At 42.5% G+C, this 20,256-nt stretch overlaps 1 protein-coding gene across 1 annotated transcript; it reads left to right on the plus strand.

Annotated features, from left to right (window-relative positions):
- The first annotated feature begins 4,904 nt into the window (after positions 1-4,904).
- On the plus strand, positions 4,905-13,432 carry Pnn (pinin, desmosome associated protein). Its single transcript, XM_028885113.2, has 9 exons — positions 4,905-5,111; positions 5,788-5,859; positions 6,551-6,619; positions 7,067-7,139; positions 7,243-7,337; positions 7,448-7,523; positions 9,850-10,005; positions 10,084-10,222; positions 11,008-13,432. The coding sequence occupies exons 1-9, from the start codon at positions 4,999-5,001 to the stop codon at positions 12,375-12,377; spliced, it is 2,163 nt and encodes a 720-aa protein (XP_028740946.1). The 5' UTR covers positions 4,905-4,998; the 3' UTR covers positions 12,378-13,432.
- Positions 13,433-20,256: the final 6,824 nt, after the last annotated feature.

Genomic DNA, 20,256 nt, shown 5'->3' on the forward strand with positions numbered 1-20,256 from the left:
TAAAGTTATCTTGTGTTCTTTAACATGAAAAGGTAAACACTATCATTACTGGGTATGGTGACTCACCTGTAATCCTAACACTCAGGAGATAGAGGCAAGAGGATAGGATCTGTCATCAGAGGCTTACATGATTTGTAACCCATCTGAGTGTTGTGAGATGTGAGACCCCGTTTCACAAATGAAAAGAATGAATGGATTGAGGGTAAGAGAAGAGTGTCTCTGTGCAGCTCAAACTGACCTCAACCTTTGGGCTCCTCCAGCCTCACAAGTGCTGTAGTTGAAAGTTTGCACCAGCATGCCTGCTTCTAAACCCTGCTCAGACTGCAAATATCAGATATAGTGGATTCAACTCAGAATACAAAACAACAACAACAAACCCTGAAAGCCATCTTAGCAGCAAAAATAGCAGAGTATTTTGGGAAGTTGGATTCAAGGAACAAGTAGAGCTTCCTCCAATGCAAGTGACTGACATTCCTAAAGGATATTTTCCCTGAAATCTGCCTAGGCACACCTCTCTAGGGAACTTGGAGTCATTGTTATTTAGAACAATTACATGGGTTTGTTTGTTTTGTATTCCTAATAAATAAATCCCTTCCAACATTTAGATTAATTTATGTCATTCATCATATGCATTAAACATAAAAGTTCCACCTGAAAGCCACATGTGGTGGTAGGCACTTGGGAAGCAGAAATGGAAACTTTCAGCATGAAGAGGATAGATTCAATGGACAGTTCTATTCTCACCCACAGCAGCCTAGGGGATTTCTATAATCCCTTTTTTTAAAGACTTATTTTTTTTTATTTATGTGCATAGGTGTTTTGCCTACATATATGTCTATACACCATTCACGTGTCTGGTACCCTTGGAACCCAGAAGAGGGTGTCAGAATCCCCAGAACTGGAGCTACCAATGGTTGTGAGCTGCCAAGTGGGTGCTGGGAATCAAATCACGACCCTCTGGAAGAACAGCCAGTATTCTTAACCACTGAGCCATCTCTCCAATGCCATAAATTCATTGCATTCCTAATTGTGTGTGTATGTGTCTGTACACATGCACGAGAGTGTGGTGGTATTCTAATTGTACTGAAATGTGATTTTGATTGTATGTTAATAAATAAAGTTGCCCGGGGGTCAGAGCTATTAGAGCCATAGACAGAGTGTGGCGGTGGTGGCACACGCCTTTAATCCCATAGATCTCTGTGTGTTCAGGGATACAGCCAGCATTGGAGACATATGCCTTTAAGACCTGGGGGGCTGTACATTCAGACAGTGACGAGGCAGTCACGTGTTTGGGTTTACAACCAATGAGAAGGCAGAATGACTATGAAACGATTTACACACAGGGAAATAGCTCTCTTTCGGGAAGCTGGAACCATGGCAGGAGGAAGGGTGAGATTTTAGCTCTGAGCTCTGATCTCTTGGCTTTCTCTTTTACATTGGTTCTGTGTTTCTTATTTAATAAGACGGTTGGTTACATCAACACGAGAGTGAATGTGGATGCTAGCAAAGGCTGGAAGGTGTAGGATCCCCTAGAACTGGAGCTACAGATAGTTGTGAACCACCTGATATTGTGAAATATTCCTTTACACTGTGTGAAGATGCGTCACTGTGATTGATTTAATAAAGTGCTGAATGGCCAATAGTTAGGCAGGAAGAGGCTAGGTGGGACTTCTGGGGACAGAAGAAAAAAGGGGAGTCACCAGGCCGGGTGTGATGGCATTGGGAAGGCAGGCAGATCTCTGTGAGTTCGAGGCCAGACTGGTCTACAAAGTGAGTTCCAGGATAGGATCCAAAGCTACACAGAGAAACCCTGTTTCAAAAAACAAAAACAAAAACAAAAAAAGAGTTGCCAGCTGGACACAGAGGAAGCAGGACATGCAGGAGGAGAGGTAAACAAGCCATGCAACAGCACGTAGATTAATTTTTTAAAATGGGTTAATTTAAGTTATAGGAGCTATTTAGAAACAAGCCAAAGCTAAGGCTGAGCTTTCATAATTAATAATAAGTCTCTGTGTCATGATTTGAGAGCTGGTGGTTCACAAAAGCGTGCTACAGCCTGATATGGGTGCTGAGAACCAGACTTGCATCTTTGCAAGAACAGCAACCAAACTTTTGTTTGTTTGCTTCTTTTGTTTTGTTTTTTGAGACAGTGTTTCTCTGTGTAGCCCTGGCTGTCCTAGAGCTCACTCAGGCTGGCCTCAAACTCACAGAGATCCACCTGCCTCTGCCTCCCCAGTGCTGGCATCAAAGTTGTGTGCCACCACTGTAGCCAGAAGTTTTCCTGGTCCCACCCGGCTCACAGTTGCTCAGATCCAAAGAAACACACGGACGCTTATATTAATGAAAACTGTTTGGCCTAATGGCTCAGGCTTCTTGCTAGCTAGATCTTACACTTAAATTAACCCATAATTCTTATTTATGTTTAGCCACATGGCTTGGTACCTTTTCCCAGTTCTGCCTTTACATCTTGCTTCTCATGGCAGTGGCAGCTGGCCGCATCCCCTGACTCAGCCTTCCTTTTCCCAGCATTCTCCTCTCTCCTCATCCCACCTATACTATACTTCCTGCCTTGCTACTGGCCAACCAGGTTTTAACTATCAATCAATCAGAGCAACACATTCACAGCCTACAGAAAGACATCCCCAGCACACCACTGCCAGGTATCTGCAACCAGTCTTAAATGCTGAACTGTTTCTCCAACCCTCCAGTGCTAGGATTACAGGCATGATCCACCAGTCACAATGCTAAGTAGGGTTCTGATAAGATAATTTAACCATCACCCTATGTTAGAAACATGGACATGTGTTGTGTCTTTCCATAGTATTAGAGTTTATTTGGCTGATGAGATGACTCAGGCACCTGCCACCAAGCCTGACAAGCTGAATCCCAAATCCCATATGGTGAAGAAGAAAACTGACTCCAGTGAGTTGTCCTCTGTGTATACACACATAATACGAACACATTGAAAGTAAATTAAAAATAAATGTAATAAAAATTTAAAAATAATTAATAGAATAATGAATTTACTAGCCACATCATTTCATTGGCTGCACTTTGCCAACAAAATGATTTTGCTTGATAGCTGGCCTTTGGCAAACATGGGTTCTTAATTACCCTTACCTCTTAAATCACATACTACATATCACACGGTGTATATATACATATGTATACGTGTGTGTATGTATATATAAAATTCCATCCTAATTAGTCCTAATCAATAAAAACCAGGAGTCAGATGTTACAGTGAAATCTGAAAGATCAGAGAAGCAAAGGAGCAGCCGCAGTCACTTCTTACCTCTCTAGATCCTCTGATTGAACGGGAAGCCCCAGATCCTGTCTCCACCCACCTTATATTCCTGTCTCTATCTCCCTAGTGCTGGAATTAAAGGCTTGAGCCTCCCATGTGCTGGGATCAAAGGCATGATCCTCCCAAGTGCTGGGATTAAAGGTGTGAGCCATCCCCTCATGGCTTTGTTTCTATTCTAGACTGGTTCAATCTTGTATAATCCAGAGCAGTCTTGATCTTCTTGCTTCCTCCTCCCAAGTGCTGGGATTAAAGGTGTGTGCCACCAATGCCTGGCCCCTATGGTTAATTAGTAGCTAGCTCTGCCCTTTGATCTCCAGGCAGGTTTTACATGTCAGAACACAAAACATTATACAACACACACACAAGTATATATAATACACACACATAAATATACATATGTGTGTGTATATACATATATATATGTATATGTATATACATATACATATGTATATACATATATATATATGTATATACACACACACACATTCTGCCTCCTGGGTGCTGGGATTAAAGGCTTGCACCACTACCACCTGGCTGTTTTGTTTTGTTTGAGACAGGGTTTCTTCTGTGTATCCCCGGCTGTCCATTTTGTAGATCACAGGTGCTGTAACATTTACTTTAAAGACAGTGAAATTCTTCTTCGCTTATCCAGTTATGGGCCTCCACATTAATAGCATACAGGGTAAGACCAAATTACTGTTACTAAAAACAAAAACTCATTCTTTTTCAGGAAGCAAGCCTCTGAGGATTTGACCTCTGGGTAACATTTTCTGAACTACAACTTGTACATCTATTCTGGATCAGAACCAGTTCCAATGTTGACAGTGCAGAGAGGTCAGAGTGGAATCTGGTAAACACAGACACACAAATACTGGCCAGACCACTTCCCTAGACCCACTGTTAGATTAGCCGGCTCTAGGTCCGGTGAAGAATGTCAGCCTTTCTAGTGGGGGGGTCAATCACCTCTCAATATAGATCTGACTTGACCTGCTTGACCTAGGGAAACCGAAGCCTCAATGTCCTCCTTATCATTAATAACCATTTTTATCCAAGTTTCTAGTTTTTGACGACTAAGGCATGCAAAGCGATTCGCAGCGCCCGCGACCATTATTAGCTGTCAGGATGAAGACTCGCGGTGGTGGCGGCGGCGGTTCTTTGCTTTGCCTTCAAGTTCCCTTTAAGGGAAGGCAGCCAGCGCCTTCCCCGCATTCTGGGCATGCGCAACAACCAGCCCTCACCATGCCCTGTCCTCATTGAAGCTCTGGTGGAGGGAAAAGAGGGAAAGTAGAGCCGCTTGCCGTCTCACGGGCGTTGGGAGATGTTTAAAAAAATCACTACAAAGTCGGCGCTATCGCAAACTCAAGGCGCTGCCTTCCGGGACCCGCGAGCCGGGACGGGGGAGTAGGGAGGTCGAGCCCACCGGCCTAATCCCTCCCCGCTCTGCGCAAGCAGCGGAGCGCCACCGCCCCGCCAGGCGCCCTGCCGGCTTCTCATTGGTCGGGAGTCACGGAGCGGCCAGCTCCTTCCCCTTCCGGTCCCTGGGTGGTTGCGGCCGCCCGCCCAAGCCCGCCGGTCATTGGCTGGGGCGGGCTGTCAATCCTTCCGCGTCTGGCGGCGGGCGCGGCGCGGCGCGGTGCGGCGCGGCGCTGCGCGGCCTGTCGAGCAGTCGCGGAGCCCGCTGCAGAGAGAAGATGGCGGTCGCGGTGAGAACTTTGCAGGAGCAGCTGGAGAAGGCCAAAGAGAGCCTCAAGAACGTAGACGAGAATATCCGCAAGCTCACCGGCCGGGACCCAAATGATGTGAGGTGAGCATGGAACCTGCGAGGTCGGCGAGGCACGCCACGGGGCAGGCCGGGCCCAGCGGGGCGAGAGGGCAGCCGGCCGGTTTGCGGGTCGAGAGGCCTCTTTTCCCGGGCAGCGGCCGAGCACGCTTCTCGATTAGGTCGTGGGGGGCGGGAGACGCCATCCCTGCGCTCCAGGGCGCTGGGCGCAAGTGCTTGCCCGAGGGAGAGCGAGCCTGGCTGCGCCGCATGGCTTCCGCACCCGTGCGAAGGAGGGCCGAGGCCACGGCTTCCCGCCCTTGGCGCTGCAGGCCCGGAACTGCAGTACAAAGCCCGTTTCCACCCCGGCGGCCCCTCCAGCCCCGGCCCAACCCCGAGACCCTCCGGGGACGCGGGGTGGCCGCCTCTCTCCCTGCTCTGGCCTCGGTGTCCCCCCCTCCCTTGGGGCTGGCAGATAGGAGCTAATCCAGCCTTATTAGTGTGTAGAGGTTCGGAGGAAATGTTGTTTTCCGAAATACTGGTCTTGGGGAAGCAAGGGGGAGGAATGTAATTTCCCGTTTCAAAGACGTGGATCTGAAACCGTCATTTTAGAATTATTTGTGTTCAGTTTTCCTTGGGGTGCACCACACCTGTGGAAGTGTATGATGCCCTTGCATATGTCTACGTAGGACTTTGGCACTGATTATAAATCTTTTTATAGGCCCATCCAAGCCAGATTGCTGGCCCTTTCTGGTCCTGGTGGAGGTAGAGGACGTGGTAGTTTATTGCTAAGGTAAGGTCTCTGATATATATTACCTAATGCTAAAATTTATAAACTTGCGGCGGCGCACGCCTTTAATCCCAGCACTCAGGAGGCAGAGACAGGCGGATCTCTGAATTTGAGGCCAGCGTGGTCTACAGAGCCAGATCCAGGACAGGCACCAAAATTAAACAGAGAAAACTTGTCTCAAAAACCCAAACCAAACCAAAACAAAGAATTATCAGGAGCTGGGGGAGGGGGGTGGCACATAACTTTAGTCCCAGTACTCAGGAGGCAGAGGCAGGTGGATCTGTGTGAGTTTGAGGCCAGCCTGGTCTAAAAATCGAGTTCCAGGACAGCCAGGACTGTTAAACTTTGAAACCTTGTCTTTTGGGGTGGGGTGGGGGATCAGATTGAACCTGTTAGGTTTCTAATAAGTGTATTGCAGAAGTAGAGGTTGAAGACTGATAATTAGAACAGTTTTCTATAAGCTTAATTGTGTTTTTAAGTACTGTAAATGCTTTTTGACATCTGAGACTATAATTGGTGGTAGAGTGTTGCTTTGCAATCCCAGAATGGAAGAAGGCATCTTTTTCCTGTGAATGTTCACTTAAGTTCACTTTGTTTGGGAATGTTTTTATTTTTTATGAAGTCAATTAAATTCTTTCACCAACATTAAATATCAATTTATCTCAAGCTTTCTGTTGGATTTTTTTAATTGCAGGCGTGGATTCTCAGATAGTGGAGGAGGACCCCCAGCCAAACAGAGAGACCTGGAAGGGGCAGTCAGTAGGTAAGTTTTCAGAAGATTTCTGAAGCATCGACAGTACATGCCTTGTTTTCTGGGACACTACAGATATTTCTGCATCTGTATTAGGATATAGTGGCTTCTTCCTGGAGTCCTTTGGTGTCTGAACTGGGCTAGCCAGTGTCTTAGAAAAGTCAGCAAGATTGGAAGAAGTAACACTTTGTTTTATAATTTGAAACTCATTGTGAGAAATGTGGGTAGAGTTTGGTTTGAGCATTTTGCTCCCACCCCCCCACCCCCCAGCTGAGGACCGAACCCAGGGCCTTGTGCTTGCTCTACCACTGAGCTAAACCCCCGACCCCTATTTTTTTTTTTTTCCACTTAAAAAAAAAGGTAAATGAGGTGTAAAGACTGTGGCTTCTGGAGATAAACTGTCCTTGGTTATTAGGCGCTTGATTCTGCAACAGTCATTTATATTTTTTCCTGTGATAGGCTGGGTGGAGAGCGGCGGACAAGAAGAGAATCACGCCAGGAAAGCGACCCGGAAGATGATGATGTTAAAAAGGTATTGAAATTAAATATTAGGGGATGGACACGATTCTTGGTGTGTTTTGGAAAACATGTTGACCGTGTGCAGGCAGTCACCCACACTTCCTTTTCTCTTGTAGCCAGCACTTCAGTCTTCTGTTGTAGCTACCTCCAAAGAGCGCACTCGCAGAGACCTTATCCAGGATCAAAATATGGATGAAAAGGGAAAGCAAAGGTATCTGCAGACATGTCAGATAATAGAGTTTTAAGCCTAGAGGATCTCTTAGAAAATGTCGGGTTTGGTATAGATCCTGCAGACATTGATTTTATTTTGTTGCTTTTTAGGAACCGGCGAATATTTGGCTTGTTGATGGGCACCCTTCAAAAATTTAAACAAGAATCTACTGTTGCGACTGAAAGGGTATTGGTGCAATTTTTGTCTTGCCTCATTTTCTCATTAACAAATAGGGGACTAATGTTTCTAAAAAGAGCTTGAAAGTTCTCTTTGTTTTTGTGGTAATGGCTTTTGCTGTGAAGCTCTGGCTAAGCTGATATTCACCCTGTAACTAAGAATGACTTTGGAGCCGGGCGGTGGTGGCACATACATGCCTTTAATTCCAGCACTTGGGAGGCAGAGGCAGGTGGATCTCTGTGAGTTCAAGGCCAGCCTGGGCTATGGAGTGAGTTCCAGGACAGGTTTCAAAGCTACACAGGAACCCTGTCTCCAAAAACCAAAAAAAAAAAGACCTTGGACTCTTAATGCTCCTGCTTCCACCTTAGAAGTACTGGGATTTGTTTACTGAATAGGTTACCTGTCCACCTTTGAGATTTTGAGATGGTGGTCTCACTATATAACTGTTAGGTTTTTGCCTTTATTTTATGTGTATGGGTGTTGCTGTTACATATGTCTGTGCACGGTGTGTGTACAGTGCCTGTGGAGGCAAGAAAGAGGGTGTTGGGTCCTCTGGGGCTGGCATCACAGGCCTGTGAGCTGCCCTGTGGGTGTTTGGAATCAAACACAGGTCCTCTGGAAGAACATCTGGTGGTTATTTTTTTGTTTTTGTTTTTGAGACATTGTCTTATGTAGTCCAGGCCAGTCTTAACTCTTAGGAAAGATTTTCTGTTGCATTTATTTTATTATGTATGTGCATGTGGGCACATGTATTTCATGTTGTCCTGTGAAAGAACAGGAAAACTTGCTTGTAGACCCAGAGGATTAACTTCAGTTGTCAGCAGCAAGTACCTTTATCCGCTAGTCCATTTCGCCTGACCCCAGTTTTGAACTCTTAATCCGATACCTATATTAGTGAGGACTAGAATTATGGGCCTGTAACACTGTGTCCAGCTTTAAAGCTCTTTAAAGATTCATAGTCAGAACCTGTCTCAAAATCTAGTCCTGGGGAGAGTGGCTCAGTTGGTAGAGTCCTTGCCTGGGATAATTAAGGCCCAAAGTTCAATTCCCAGTACAACCCTGGCCCTCCCACCACCACCCCTAAAAAGGAAGAGATTTTCTTTAAAGACCACAGCAATACAAAGTAAAATCTAAGGAAACACTTAAAACCTTCAGAAATTGTTCTATTTTCAGCTGACTCTTTTTTTTTTTTTTTTTTCTTTAATGTTTTTTGTATTGTTATCAAGAGCCTGAATTTTTAACTATTGAGAGCATGGGTTCTGGCCTAAGCTACAACAGTCTCATTGTGTGGTCTTAGGCAAATCCTAATTTGGTATCAAGTTTGGTTGGGGGGGGGTGTATGTTTTACATTTATTTATGTGGTAGGCACATGTATAGTGAGTGAGGTCAGATAACAACTTTTGGGAATTGATTCTCTCTCTCCAAGATGTGGGTTTGGGAGATTAAACTCAGGTTATCAGGTTTTGATGGCATTCACCTTTACCTGTTGAGCTATCTTACCGGCTCTAGGGCTCAGATTTTCCTTCAAACAAAGGGGTTTGGGTTTTAGTATTTGGTTCTGTTTTTGTCTTTTTGGAATAGGGTCTCATATAATCCAGGCTGGCTTTGAACTACCTGTGTAGCTGAGAATGTCCACGAGCAGTTGGTCTTCCTGCCTCCCACACCCACGTTAGAATTACAGTCATTAAGTCACCAGGACTGGCTCAAGGGTTGTAGTTGAGTCTTATTACACACTCAAAGGCAATCCTTACCACTCTAGAAGCAAAAGGCTGCCCTCTACAGTTTATTTTATTTTGGCTTTTATAAATTCTTACTTCGGTACACCTATAGATTTGTGTCTCTGGAACTGATGTCAATGCTTTTGCAGGAAAACTAATAGGGAGAGAGGGACATTGTAGATGCCACCACACACCTGTGGAGGTAATCATACATATCCTCAACATGTGCTCTGAGAATGGAACTCAGTTGCTCAGGTTTGGCAGCAAGTGCCCTTATCCAGTGAGCTATCTTGCAGACCCGAGTTAAGTTATATTAAAGAAACTTTTATGATGCAATAGAATGGTTAATGTTCTGTAACTAGTGACTTTCAAATTTAGATATTTATGGGGAAAGGCCTTAGTCCCTGTTTCCTGAAATTGTCAGTTACAATCAGAACCAAATACTGAGTTCAGATTACTAATACCTGAAAGTGTGATACAGAAAAAAGTGTGCAAGTAAATTTTTGTGGTAAAGTTGTAAGTCTCAGGTAATCAAGATGTGTGGTGTTTTTATTGTAATTGAACTAACACTGAAATCTTGATTATCTTGTATACTAAATCAGGTTATTTATTTTTAGCAAAAGAGACGCCAAGAAATTGAACAAAAACTTGAAGTTCAGGCTGAAGAAGAAAGAAAGCAGGTTGAAAATGAGAGGAGAGAACTATTTGAGGAGAGACGTGCTAAACAGACAGAACTGCGCCTTCTGGAACAGAAGGTTGAGCTTGCGCAGCTGGTGAGCAGTGGTTTCTAAGTCCTAAATGAGATGATCCTTCATGTTTACAGGGCACTGACCTTTCTACTTTTTCTTCAGCAAGAAGAATGGAATGAGCATAATGCCAAGATAATTAAGTATATAAGAACTAAGACAAAGCCCCATTTGTTCTATATTCCTGGAAGAATGTGTCCAGCTACTCAAAAGCTAATAGAAGAGTCACAGAGAAAAATGAATGGTAAGTACATGAAGTCCATTGAAGCTTTATCAATGGTAAAACCAACCATACATTCACATATGCCCATTTCTTAGAAATGATTTAATAGTTCAGTTTTGGGTTGTTTGCTGTTTTATAATATTCTGAAATTGATAGTGGAGTTAGGGTTCAGGAATATTTTCTACATAGTTGAGTTTAACCTCAAACTCATTTTGTGGTGGTGAGTATATGTATAAAGACTTTGTATGTCTTATACAAAGGTTACTTTGTGCTTAAAAATCTTAGCAGACACAGAAGAATGCTAAGGCAATTAGGCAAAATAAAAGTTCATATTAGGTATTCACATGGCGGGCTAGACACTGGTAGGCTGGTAATTGGGCATTTTGTTGTGCCTGAGACCAGGAAAGTTACCTATAATGGTGGTTCTGCTTTAAAGAGGTTTTGTTGATCTTTTGGCATGAAGTTGAGCAGCAAAGGTGTCCAGGTTTGCAGGAGTATAATTCCTTGGTCTGTAGGTGTCCTGTGACTGTGTCAGTTTGGAATACATTTACCCTAATCAGTATTGTCATCTCTTTAGGAAAACATTCAGGGACTGGTAGTTCAGCTATAGAGTGCTTGTCTAGCTTGCATAAGATCCCTGAGTTTACTTCTCAACATTGTCCCAGCCCAAAAAAAACAAAAACTAGAGATATAATAAAAAAGACTATTAAATGACAGTGACAATTTGTGACCCGGTATAAAGTTGTTACTTTTTTTTTATTTTCTTAACTACCATAAATTGTACACATGTAATTTTTATTGTTTAGCTTTATTTGAAGGTAGACGCATCGAATTTGCAGAACAAATAAATAAAATGGAGGCTAGGCCTAGAAGACAATCAATGAAGGAAAAAGAGCATCAGGTGGTGCGTAATGAAGAACAGAAGGCGGAACAAGAAGAGGGTAAGGTGGCTCAGCGAGAGGAAGAGTTGGAGGAGACAGGTAATCAGCACAATGATGTAGAAGTAGAGGAGGCAGGAGAGGAAGAGGAGAAGGAAGCAGGTGTAGTTCATAGTGATGCAGAGAAAGAACAGGAGGAGGAGGAACACAAGCAGGAAATGGAGGCTAAGATGGAGGAGGAAACTGAGGTAAGAGAAGGTGAGAAGCAACAGGATAGTCAGCCAGAAGAAGTTATGGATGTGTTAGAGATGGTTGAAAGTGTCAAAAACGTAATTGCTGAGCAGGAAGTAATGGAAACTAATCAAGTTGAAAGTATAGAGCCTTCAGAAAATGAAACTAGCAAAGAATTGGAGCCAGAGATGGAATTTGATGTTGAGCCAGATAAAGAAAGTAAGTCTCTTTCTCCTGGAAAAGAGAATATTAATTCTCTGGAAGTGGAAAAGGAGTCTGAGGAAAAAGAAGATAAAGAACCTGAACCCCAGCCTGAGCCTATGGCTCAGCCTCAGCCCCCGCCTCAGCCCCTGCCCCAGAGCCAGCCCCACTCTCAGCCCCAACCTGTACTCCAGTCCCAGCTTCTCGCTCAGCCTGAGACTGTGCCGTTAGCAGCAGTTTTGCAGCCTCCACCTCAGGTTGTTCAGGAGCAAGGGAATCTACTACCTGAGCGGAAGGAGTTTCCTCTAGAGTCTGTAAAACTCCCTGACGTGCCTGTAGAGCCAGTGTTGGCAGTACACTCAGAGAACAAAAGTAAGAACAAAACTAGGAGCAGAAGCAGAGGTCGAGCGAGGAATAAGACGAGCAAGAGTAGAAGTCGCAGCAGTAGCAGCAGTAGTTCCAGCAGCAGCTCGAGCAGCAGCAGCAGCGGGAGCAGCTCCAGCAGTGGCAGCAGTAGTAGTCGCAGCAGCTCCAGTAGCAGCTCGAGCAGCAGTGGGAGCAGCAGCAGAGACAGCAGCAGCAGCACTAGCAGCAGTAGTGAGAGTAGGAGTCGGAGCAGGGGCCGAGGACATAACCGAGATAGAAAGCACAGGAGGAGCGTGGACCGGAAGCGAAGGGATACTGCAGGACTAGAAAGAAGTCACAAATCTTCCAAAGGTGGTAGTAGTAGAGATACAAAAGGATCAAAGGATAAGAATTCCCGATCTGACAGAAAAAGGTCTATATCAGAGAGTAGTCGATCAGGCAAAAGATCTTCAAGAAGTGAAAGAGACCGAAAATCAGACAGGAAAGACAAAAGGCGTTAATGGAAGAAGCCAGGCTTTCTTAGCCTATTTGCAGCAGAAGATTTGATGAGTAAAAGGATTACCTTGTAAGGAGGATGCTGCCTTAAGAATTGCATGTTGTAAAAATTCTTTTTGGAAAATACAGACTGTTTGTTTACCAGACATTCTTGTACTTTTTGCATAATTTTGTAAGAGTTATTTATCAAAATTATGTGAGGTTCCAAAATATGTAAAAATAATAATAATAAAAAAAGATTAACATCCCTTGTCATCTTTTTTAAATACCCTATTACTCTTCAGTCAAAATCTGTATATTTTAATAGGTAAATCTTTAAATTGTTCCTTTATGTTCTGTACCATACATTGCTTTTGTAGAAATAAATGTGCATCTTTCGTTATTTTTGGGATGTCCTTGTTAACACTTGTATAATAAATATCTTTATATCATTTTCAGTTTTTGTCACAAGATACTGAACATGATTAGAATGTTTTTGAAAGTTTCATCACTTGGATTTGCCTGAAAACAGTTATTTTGAGTTACCAGGTCTTTACAGCTTTGACAGGAAATAGTTCTTTTAAAACATTTAATTATTTCCTATCTTATAATTTTAATCTAAGCATTTTCCTGTTTTTCATTTAAACCATTCAGTTGGTGGATAACTTAAACAGTATAATTCGGTTGTCATTTCATGATTATGGGAACATCATTTTCTTGTCCTCATAGCTACTTGTGTGATAACAACATAGTGTATAAATCTGTTATAGTTATCACCTCCTGGGTGGTGGGGGGGTAAAAGTATCTTCTAAGCTTGGTTTTTGAAGTTGTGGTCTTGTCTTTTCTGTTGGCTATAACTGAAACATGCCAATCTGTGTTTTCAAGAATTTTTGTTTGAGGAAGTATTGTATGGAAGTTTACACAATGAAGGAAGCTCATCTAGACTTGACTATGTAAACAAGATAACACACAAGTGTACCAAGTGATTATTAACTTTGTTTCTAAATTTGTATGGACTTGGAGTATCTGTTGCCCATTACTATATATGTGCAAATAAATGTGGCTTAGACTTGTGACTGTTTAAGATTAGTATTTGTATTAACGTTCTGATGCACATGAGAGCATTTCAGTGGCAGTGGCTATTTCTGAGTTGATATTTTAACATTGTAGCTGTAGCTTGACTTTAAATATTAGTATACCATCAACAAGTAAACAGTTTGCATGAAAAATGAACAAACATCTTCATTTAGTTTCTGTGTCTGCACAACCCACTTGTTAAAGCAAATGTGAAAAGAATTCTTTTTAAAAATCCTTTTCTTGGGTTAGATGAACAAAAGTCAAACTGTAGAACCACATTCGTTCGTGAGCCTGTTCACACCAAGACCAGCTTTACAACTCTGTGCTCTTGATGACCTTGTGCCATGCAGTGGAACAAGTAAGGGAATGACTAGATTTAAAATGGCTGAGGAGAAGAAAAAGCTTAGACTCTTTCTTTTTTTTTCTTATGATTTATTTATTATGTATACAGTGTCCTGTCTGCATGTATGCCTGCATGCCAGAAAGAGGGCATCAGATCTCATTACAGATGGTTGTGAGCCACCATGTGGTTGCTGGGAATTGAACTCAGGACCTCTAGAATGCTCTTAACCTCTGAACCATCTCTCCAGACCTTGGCCTCTCTTTTGTTAAAGCACATAGATTTATTAAGGAAAGGTGAGAAGTGAGGGTGGGGAGAGCCTCCAAGGAAGAAGTACTTAATAACATTTTTTTACTTAAATAGTTTTGTCTGTGGATATATGAGCTCATAACTTTTTCGATGGCATTAGCATATTATAAGTATTAAGTACTAATATTTTAAGTTACATGTATTTTCAACTGGAAGGCTTGTAATTTTTTTAAATTTGGTATTTTATTCACTGGTGTGTGTGTGTGTGTGTGTGTGTGTGTGTGTGTAGACCAGAGGAAGACATCAGATCTCTAGAGCTGCAGTAATAGGCATTTTTTGAGTTGCCCTATTGGGTGCTGGGAAATAGGTCCTCTGGAAAAGCAGCAGTGTGTCTCAACTGCTAAGCCATCTTTCCAGCCCATGGAAGGCTTATTGGCATGTATTAGTTATAAAGGGTTTTATTGTGATATTTCACACAAGGATATAACATTTGCTCCTCTTTGCTTTGTCCCACTCTTCCTTCGCTTCCCAGCTAGTCCCTTCTGCTTTCATGTCCTTATTTTAATGGCTTTCTAAATTTAATTAAGGTTTCCTTTAAGAACAAAGGTATTGAAATGGCTCTCCCCAGTAGTCATTAACTGTGGATCCTTAGGGAGAAGGGGTTTGTGACCCCTAAGAATTCAGAATTTTTATCTTTTGCATTTATTTACTCGTGTGTGTGTGTGTGTGTGTGTGTGTGTGTGTGTGCGCGCGCGCGTGCGCGCGCGCACACACACACACACACAAATATTGTGAATTCTCAGGACAGCCAGCTAGGACTACACAGAAAAATCCTGTGTAGAAAATAATAATTGTGAATTCAGGGCTAATGAGATGGCCCAGCAATTATAAATGCTTGCCAAATCTGCGCTTGATCTCTGGAACTGATGTCTTGCAAATGTACTTCTCTACTCATACATATATACACACAATAATGATAAATGTTTGCATTTTAATTGGCAGTCCATATCTTTTTTTATAGGCCTCATGTAACCCAGGTATTTACCATGATGCCCAGTTTATGCAATATTGGGGATGGAACTCAGGGCTTCATGCATGCTAGGCAGGCACTCTACCTATCATAAACTGCTTCCCCACAGAGGCTGGGGAGATGGCTCAGCAGGTAAGAGCACTGGTTGCTCTTCTAGAGTTTCTGGGTTCAATTCCTGACAATGACATAGTTAACCATCTAGAGTGGGATCTGATGTCTTCTAACATAAAGTCATACATGTAGATAGAGCACTCATATACATAAATAAATCTTAAAATAGGCCACTTACATAACCTTAACAGTATCCCACAGCCCTTCAGAGTAGAGAATATGAGCTATACACTAAAGCTCCCTTCAAATGCATGTTTGCCTGCTTTGTGTTCTCAGGGGCTTCTAATATAGCCGTAGTATGTTCAAGGCTGCCTACCTTTGTGTTTCAGAGTGCAAATTATGTGATAATTGGGTCATCACTGAATTCTTTGTAGGTGAAATGACCTAGAAAGTGAACTAATAGAATTAAAGTCTCCTATGTATTCCTTATTTCCCTTTCCACCCAACCCAGAATCCATTGCATTTTCCTGATATGTATTCCAGTGAACCTGAGTTAATTTTCCAGCACCCATGCCAGGCAGCTCCCAACTTCAAGGGATCTGACATCCTCTTCTGGTATCCTTAGACACCTGTATACACAAACTAAAATGTTTTTGTGTTGTTTTGTTTTTTATGACATGGTATTTCTGTGTACTTCTGTCTGTCCTGGAAATCCATCTGTAGAGTGGGCTGGGCTTGAACTCAAATTTGCTTGCTTCTGCCTCCTGAGTGCTGAGATCAAAGGTGTGCACCACCACTGCCTGGCTTCAAACATAAATTTTTTAGAAGTCTAAAAAAGAATATCATTATAGAATGTCTTTTTTTTTTTTTTTTTTTTTGGGGTTTTCGAGACAGGGTTTGTCTGTGTAGCTTTGCGCCTTTCCTGGAACTCGCTTTGGAGACCAGGCTGGCCTTGAACTCACAGAGATCCGCCTGCTTCTGCCTCCCGAGTGCTGGGATTAAAGGCGTGAGCCACCACCGCCCAGCTAGAATGTCTTTTAATAAGGCTACTTTTCTTAGCTTGTCTATCATTTTTGTCAACCCAAATTAATAAGAGCTTACCCAAATATTTTGCACAATTATCTTTTACTATTAATGAAATTTTGATACTAGACTTGGAGAGTGCCATGTCAAGATGGTCTTATATAGCCCAGGCTGGCATTAGACTCAATTGTGGAGGCAAGGAAAACCTTGAAGTCCTGATCCTTTTTACATCCATCACCGAAGTGTTGGGTCTATAGGCCTGCATCATTATGCCTGACTTAGAAACAAGCCTTTAGTTTTTTGTTTAAATTATTTTTTAGACAGGATCTCACCATGTAACTGGCTGGCCAAGAACTCAAAAGAGGTATGCCTACCTCTGCTTGTATGTGGTTATGTACACAAGAATACAAGTGTCCAAGGAGGCCAGAGTTACAGTTGATTGGAAGCTATCACCTAACATGAGTGCTAAGACTTGAATTCTGGTCTTCTGCAAAAGCACTATGCGTTCTTTTGGTTTGGCTTAGTTTTTTGAGACAAGGTTTCTATGTTACAGCTCTGGCTATAGTGGAACTCTGTAGACCAGGCTAGCCTCGAACTATCAGAGAGCTGCCTGCCTCTGTCTCCTGAGAGCTGCGATTAAAGGCGTGTGCCACCACTGCCCAGTAACAATATGCATTCCTAATTGCTAAGCCATCTCTCCAGTCTTTGTATTTAGTTTTAATGCAAACTTATTTTCTCAAGAACCAGAAATAATTTTTAACTATTTTTAGTCTTGATTTTTCAAGACAGGGTTTCTCTGTGGAGCAGTCCTGGCTGTCCTGGAACTCACTCTGTAGACCAGGTTGGCCTTGAATTCACAGAGATCTGCCTACCTGTGTTTCCTGAGTTCTGGAATGAAAGGCATGCACCTTTTTTAGTCTTAATTTTAGTCTTTATAGACAGTGTTTTTCTGTGTAGTCCTGGCTGTTCTAGACAGGACTATAGACGAGGCTGGCTTCTTCCTCCTGAGTTCTGTTGATTAAAGGTGTATGTCACCACTACCCACTGTTAATTTTAGTTGTCCTATTAACTTTTACATTTATTTGGGAGTAATTAACATCTTTAGAATGCTGGATCGATCTAAACAAAGAAATTCAGTTCCTCATTTACCTTATCACCTACAGTCCTTACGAAAATTTCAATGGTTTTCTTCATTCGGATTGTGCAGTTTTTTAAGTTCCTCGGAGTTTTCGATTTTGCTGTTATAAATAGAAGTTTCATGTTTCGTTGCATGCCAACTCTTTACTTACATGTCAAAACAACTTTAAAAGTCTTTCTGGGATGTAGGAAGCTTGTTTTTCTCATCTCCAGAATAGAGTCTTACAACGTTTTCTAGCCATACTTTATTGAATCATAGAATCCATACGGACGTCCTCCAGGAAAACAAGAAAATTGCCTTTTGTGGTTGGACCCGTTGACATGTTTGACTGATTTGAATAAGTGTCTAATTTTCAGACTGGAACTACACCATTGGTTACTCTCGTCTCAGCCTTCCAACTCCAGGGGTCACACAAACCACTTTCAGGCATGGTCTTTGTTTTGTTTTGTTTTGTTTTGTTTTGAGACAGGGTCTCTATGTAACCTAGCCATCCTGGAACTTGCTGTGTAGACCAGGCTGGCCTCAAACTCACAGAGCTCCATAGGCATGGTCTTTAAGCATCGTTCCCCAGCTCTGTTCTACCATGGGTACAGAAACTTGGATGCCTTATGTTCTAGATGGCTTAGGCAGAGGTTAGCTGTTTTATGCTCACTTCATATCCATCACTCTAAGTATGAACAAGAAACAATCTTTGGGGCTGGAGAGAAAGCTCAGTGGTTAGGGGTGCCTGCTGCTCTTGCAGAGGACCTTGGGTTCTGTTCCCAGTACCTACATAGTGGCTCATAACCACCCGTAACTCTAGTTCTAGGGGATCCAATGCCTTCTGTCCTCTGTGAGCAGCAGTCATGCATACAGTGTAAATACATGCAGACACAGCCCCCACTTTTTTTCCTTTTTTTTAGAATCCCAGGTTGACCTCAACTCACTATGTAGCTGAAGATAATTTTGAACATGTGTGTGTCTGTGTGGGTGCACGTGGGTGCGCATGTATGCACATGTGTGAAGGCAAAAGGTTTACTTCAGGTGTCTCCCTCTATCATTCGCTACCTATTTTTAAAGCTTTATTTATTTAGTCTGTATAGGGGAATGTGTGTTATGGAGCGTGTGTGAAGGTCTGAGGACAGCTTGTGGGAACTGGTCCTCTTCTACCATCTGGCCCTGGCGATTGAACTCAGGTCATTAGGCTTGGCAGCAAGCACTTTCTACCCACAGAGCCACCTCACCACCCACACTTAGTCTACTGATATTGGATGGTGCTAACTTAGTTACAGTTTTATCATTCTAAGTCCTGGAGCAAATGCAAAATTACTTTTCCTAGTTGCCAAGCATGTTGTCCTTAGTCCTCTTTTGACTTACTTTTAGGGTGGGGCTGCAAGGTAATTTCCTATTTAGTCACTTAACCTTTTGAACTCCTCAGCTTTCCTAAGACTCGATCCATCTTTAGCTCTGCTGAGAGTGAAAGCATATGATTCAGCACTTAAGTGTGGAACAGTGTGTTCTTTACTTTGAGATTATGACCTCTTACTCAAGAGTTGTAACCAATTTGAACAAAATTCCACTGTAATGTTCATTGAAACAAGTCTTGACTTGATGAAATTCTGAGGCAAGCAGTGTGTGTGTGTGTGTATGTGTGTGTGTGTGTGTGTGTGTGTGTGTGTGTGTGTGTGTGTATAGTATATAGCAAAGGGCTAGTTGAGAACTACCAGTGCATATCTGCAGGAAACCAAACTGCAGAGGTTTGATGAGAGAAGCTATCTTAAGGCGGAGTATATCACCTCCCTGGGCGCTTTCCAGCAGTCAGGTTGTGGCCACAGGATTGGCTTCTGCAGTGTCTGTAGGTAAAGGGGATGTGTTCTCAGGCTGGGTCATGAAAATTCACATGTGGTTCTCAGCATGTTCTCTTTCACTTCTGTGATGACTTCAGAGGCCATCTCATCTAGAATGCAAAGTGGAAACATGCTGTGGGATGGTCTTTCTGTATGCTGTGAATATGTGTTGCTCTCATTGGTTGATGAATAAAGCTGCTTTGGCCTATGGCAAGGCAGTTTAGAGCCAGGTGGGAAATCCAAGTAGAGATACAGGGAGAAGAAGAGCAGAGTCAGGGGAGATGCTGCAAGCTGCCAAAGGAACAAGATGTAATAGAACACAGGTAAAGTCACAAGACAAGTGGCAATACATAGATTAATAGAGATGGTCTAATTTAAGATGTAAGAGCTAGCTAGCAATAAGCCTGAGCCATCCGACCAAACAGTTTGTAATTAATATTAAGCCTCCGACTGGTTATTCGGGAACAGGTAGATGGGAGAGATTCATGCATCTACAGAAATATTCTCTGGATTGCCATCTAGAAGAAAGTCATTAAGGAAAAATGGTCAGATTGACTTGGGGAATAAAAAATAAGCTTTTTTTTTTGTCTTAAATTACAGAGGTTTTATGGATTATTTATTAGTATAACATCTTACTGTAATTTAGTTCAAAGGAATATACCTGCTATCTATCTATCTATCTATCTATCTATCTATCTATCTATCTATCTATCTATCTATCTGTTTTTGAGACAAGATCTTTCTATGTAGCCTTGGCTAGCCTAGAACTAACTATGTAGATCTGGTTGACATTGAACTCACAGAGATCTGCCTGACTCTTATTCCTGAGTATTGTAATTTAAAATGCCTGGTGTAATAGTGAATTTTTAGGAGTTGTTTAATAATGGAAGCCACATAGGTAAGTTTATCTCCAATTCTGGGTATTCATTATGATTTGCAAAGTACACATATCCATTAATCAGCAGATAAATGTTTAATGAAATTTATCTGGTTCAAACTCAGAGATTCACCTACCTCTGCCTACAGAGTGCTGGGACTAAAGGTGTGTGTCACCACTGCCTAGCACCTGCCACTACTTCCTTAGGAGCTAAGCTAGCTGGAGGGCTAAGATGTAGATAAAAGCAGATAAGTTGCCAGGTGTAGTGGTATTTGCTCTGCCCATGACCTTAGG

Source organism: Peromyscus leucopus, chromosome 14 (assembly GCF_004664715.2).
Source record: "Peromyscus leucopus breed LL Stock chromosome 14, UCI_PerLeu_2.1, whole genome shotgun sequence".
NCBI lineage: Eukaryota > Metazoa > Chordata > Mammalia > Rodentia > Cricetidae > Peromyscus > Peromyscus leucopus.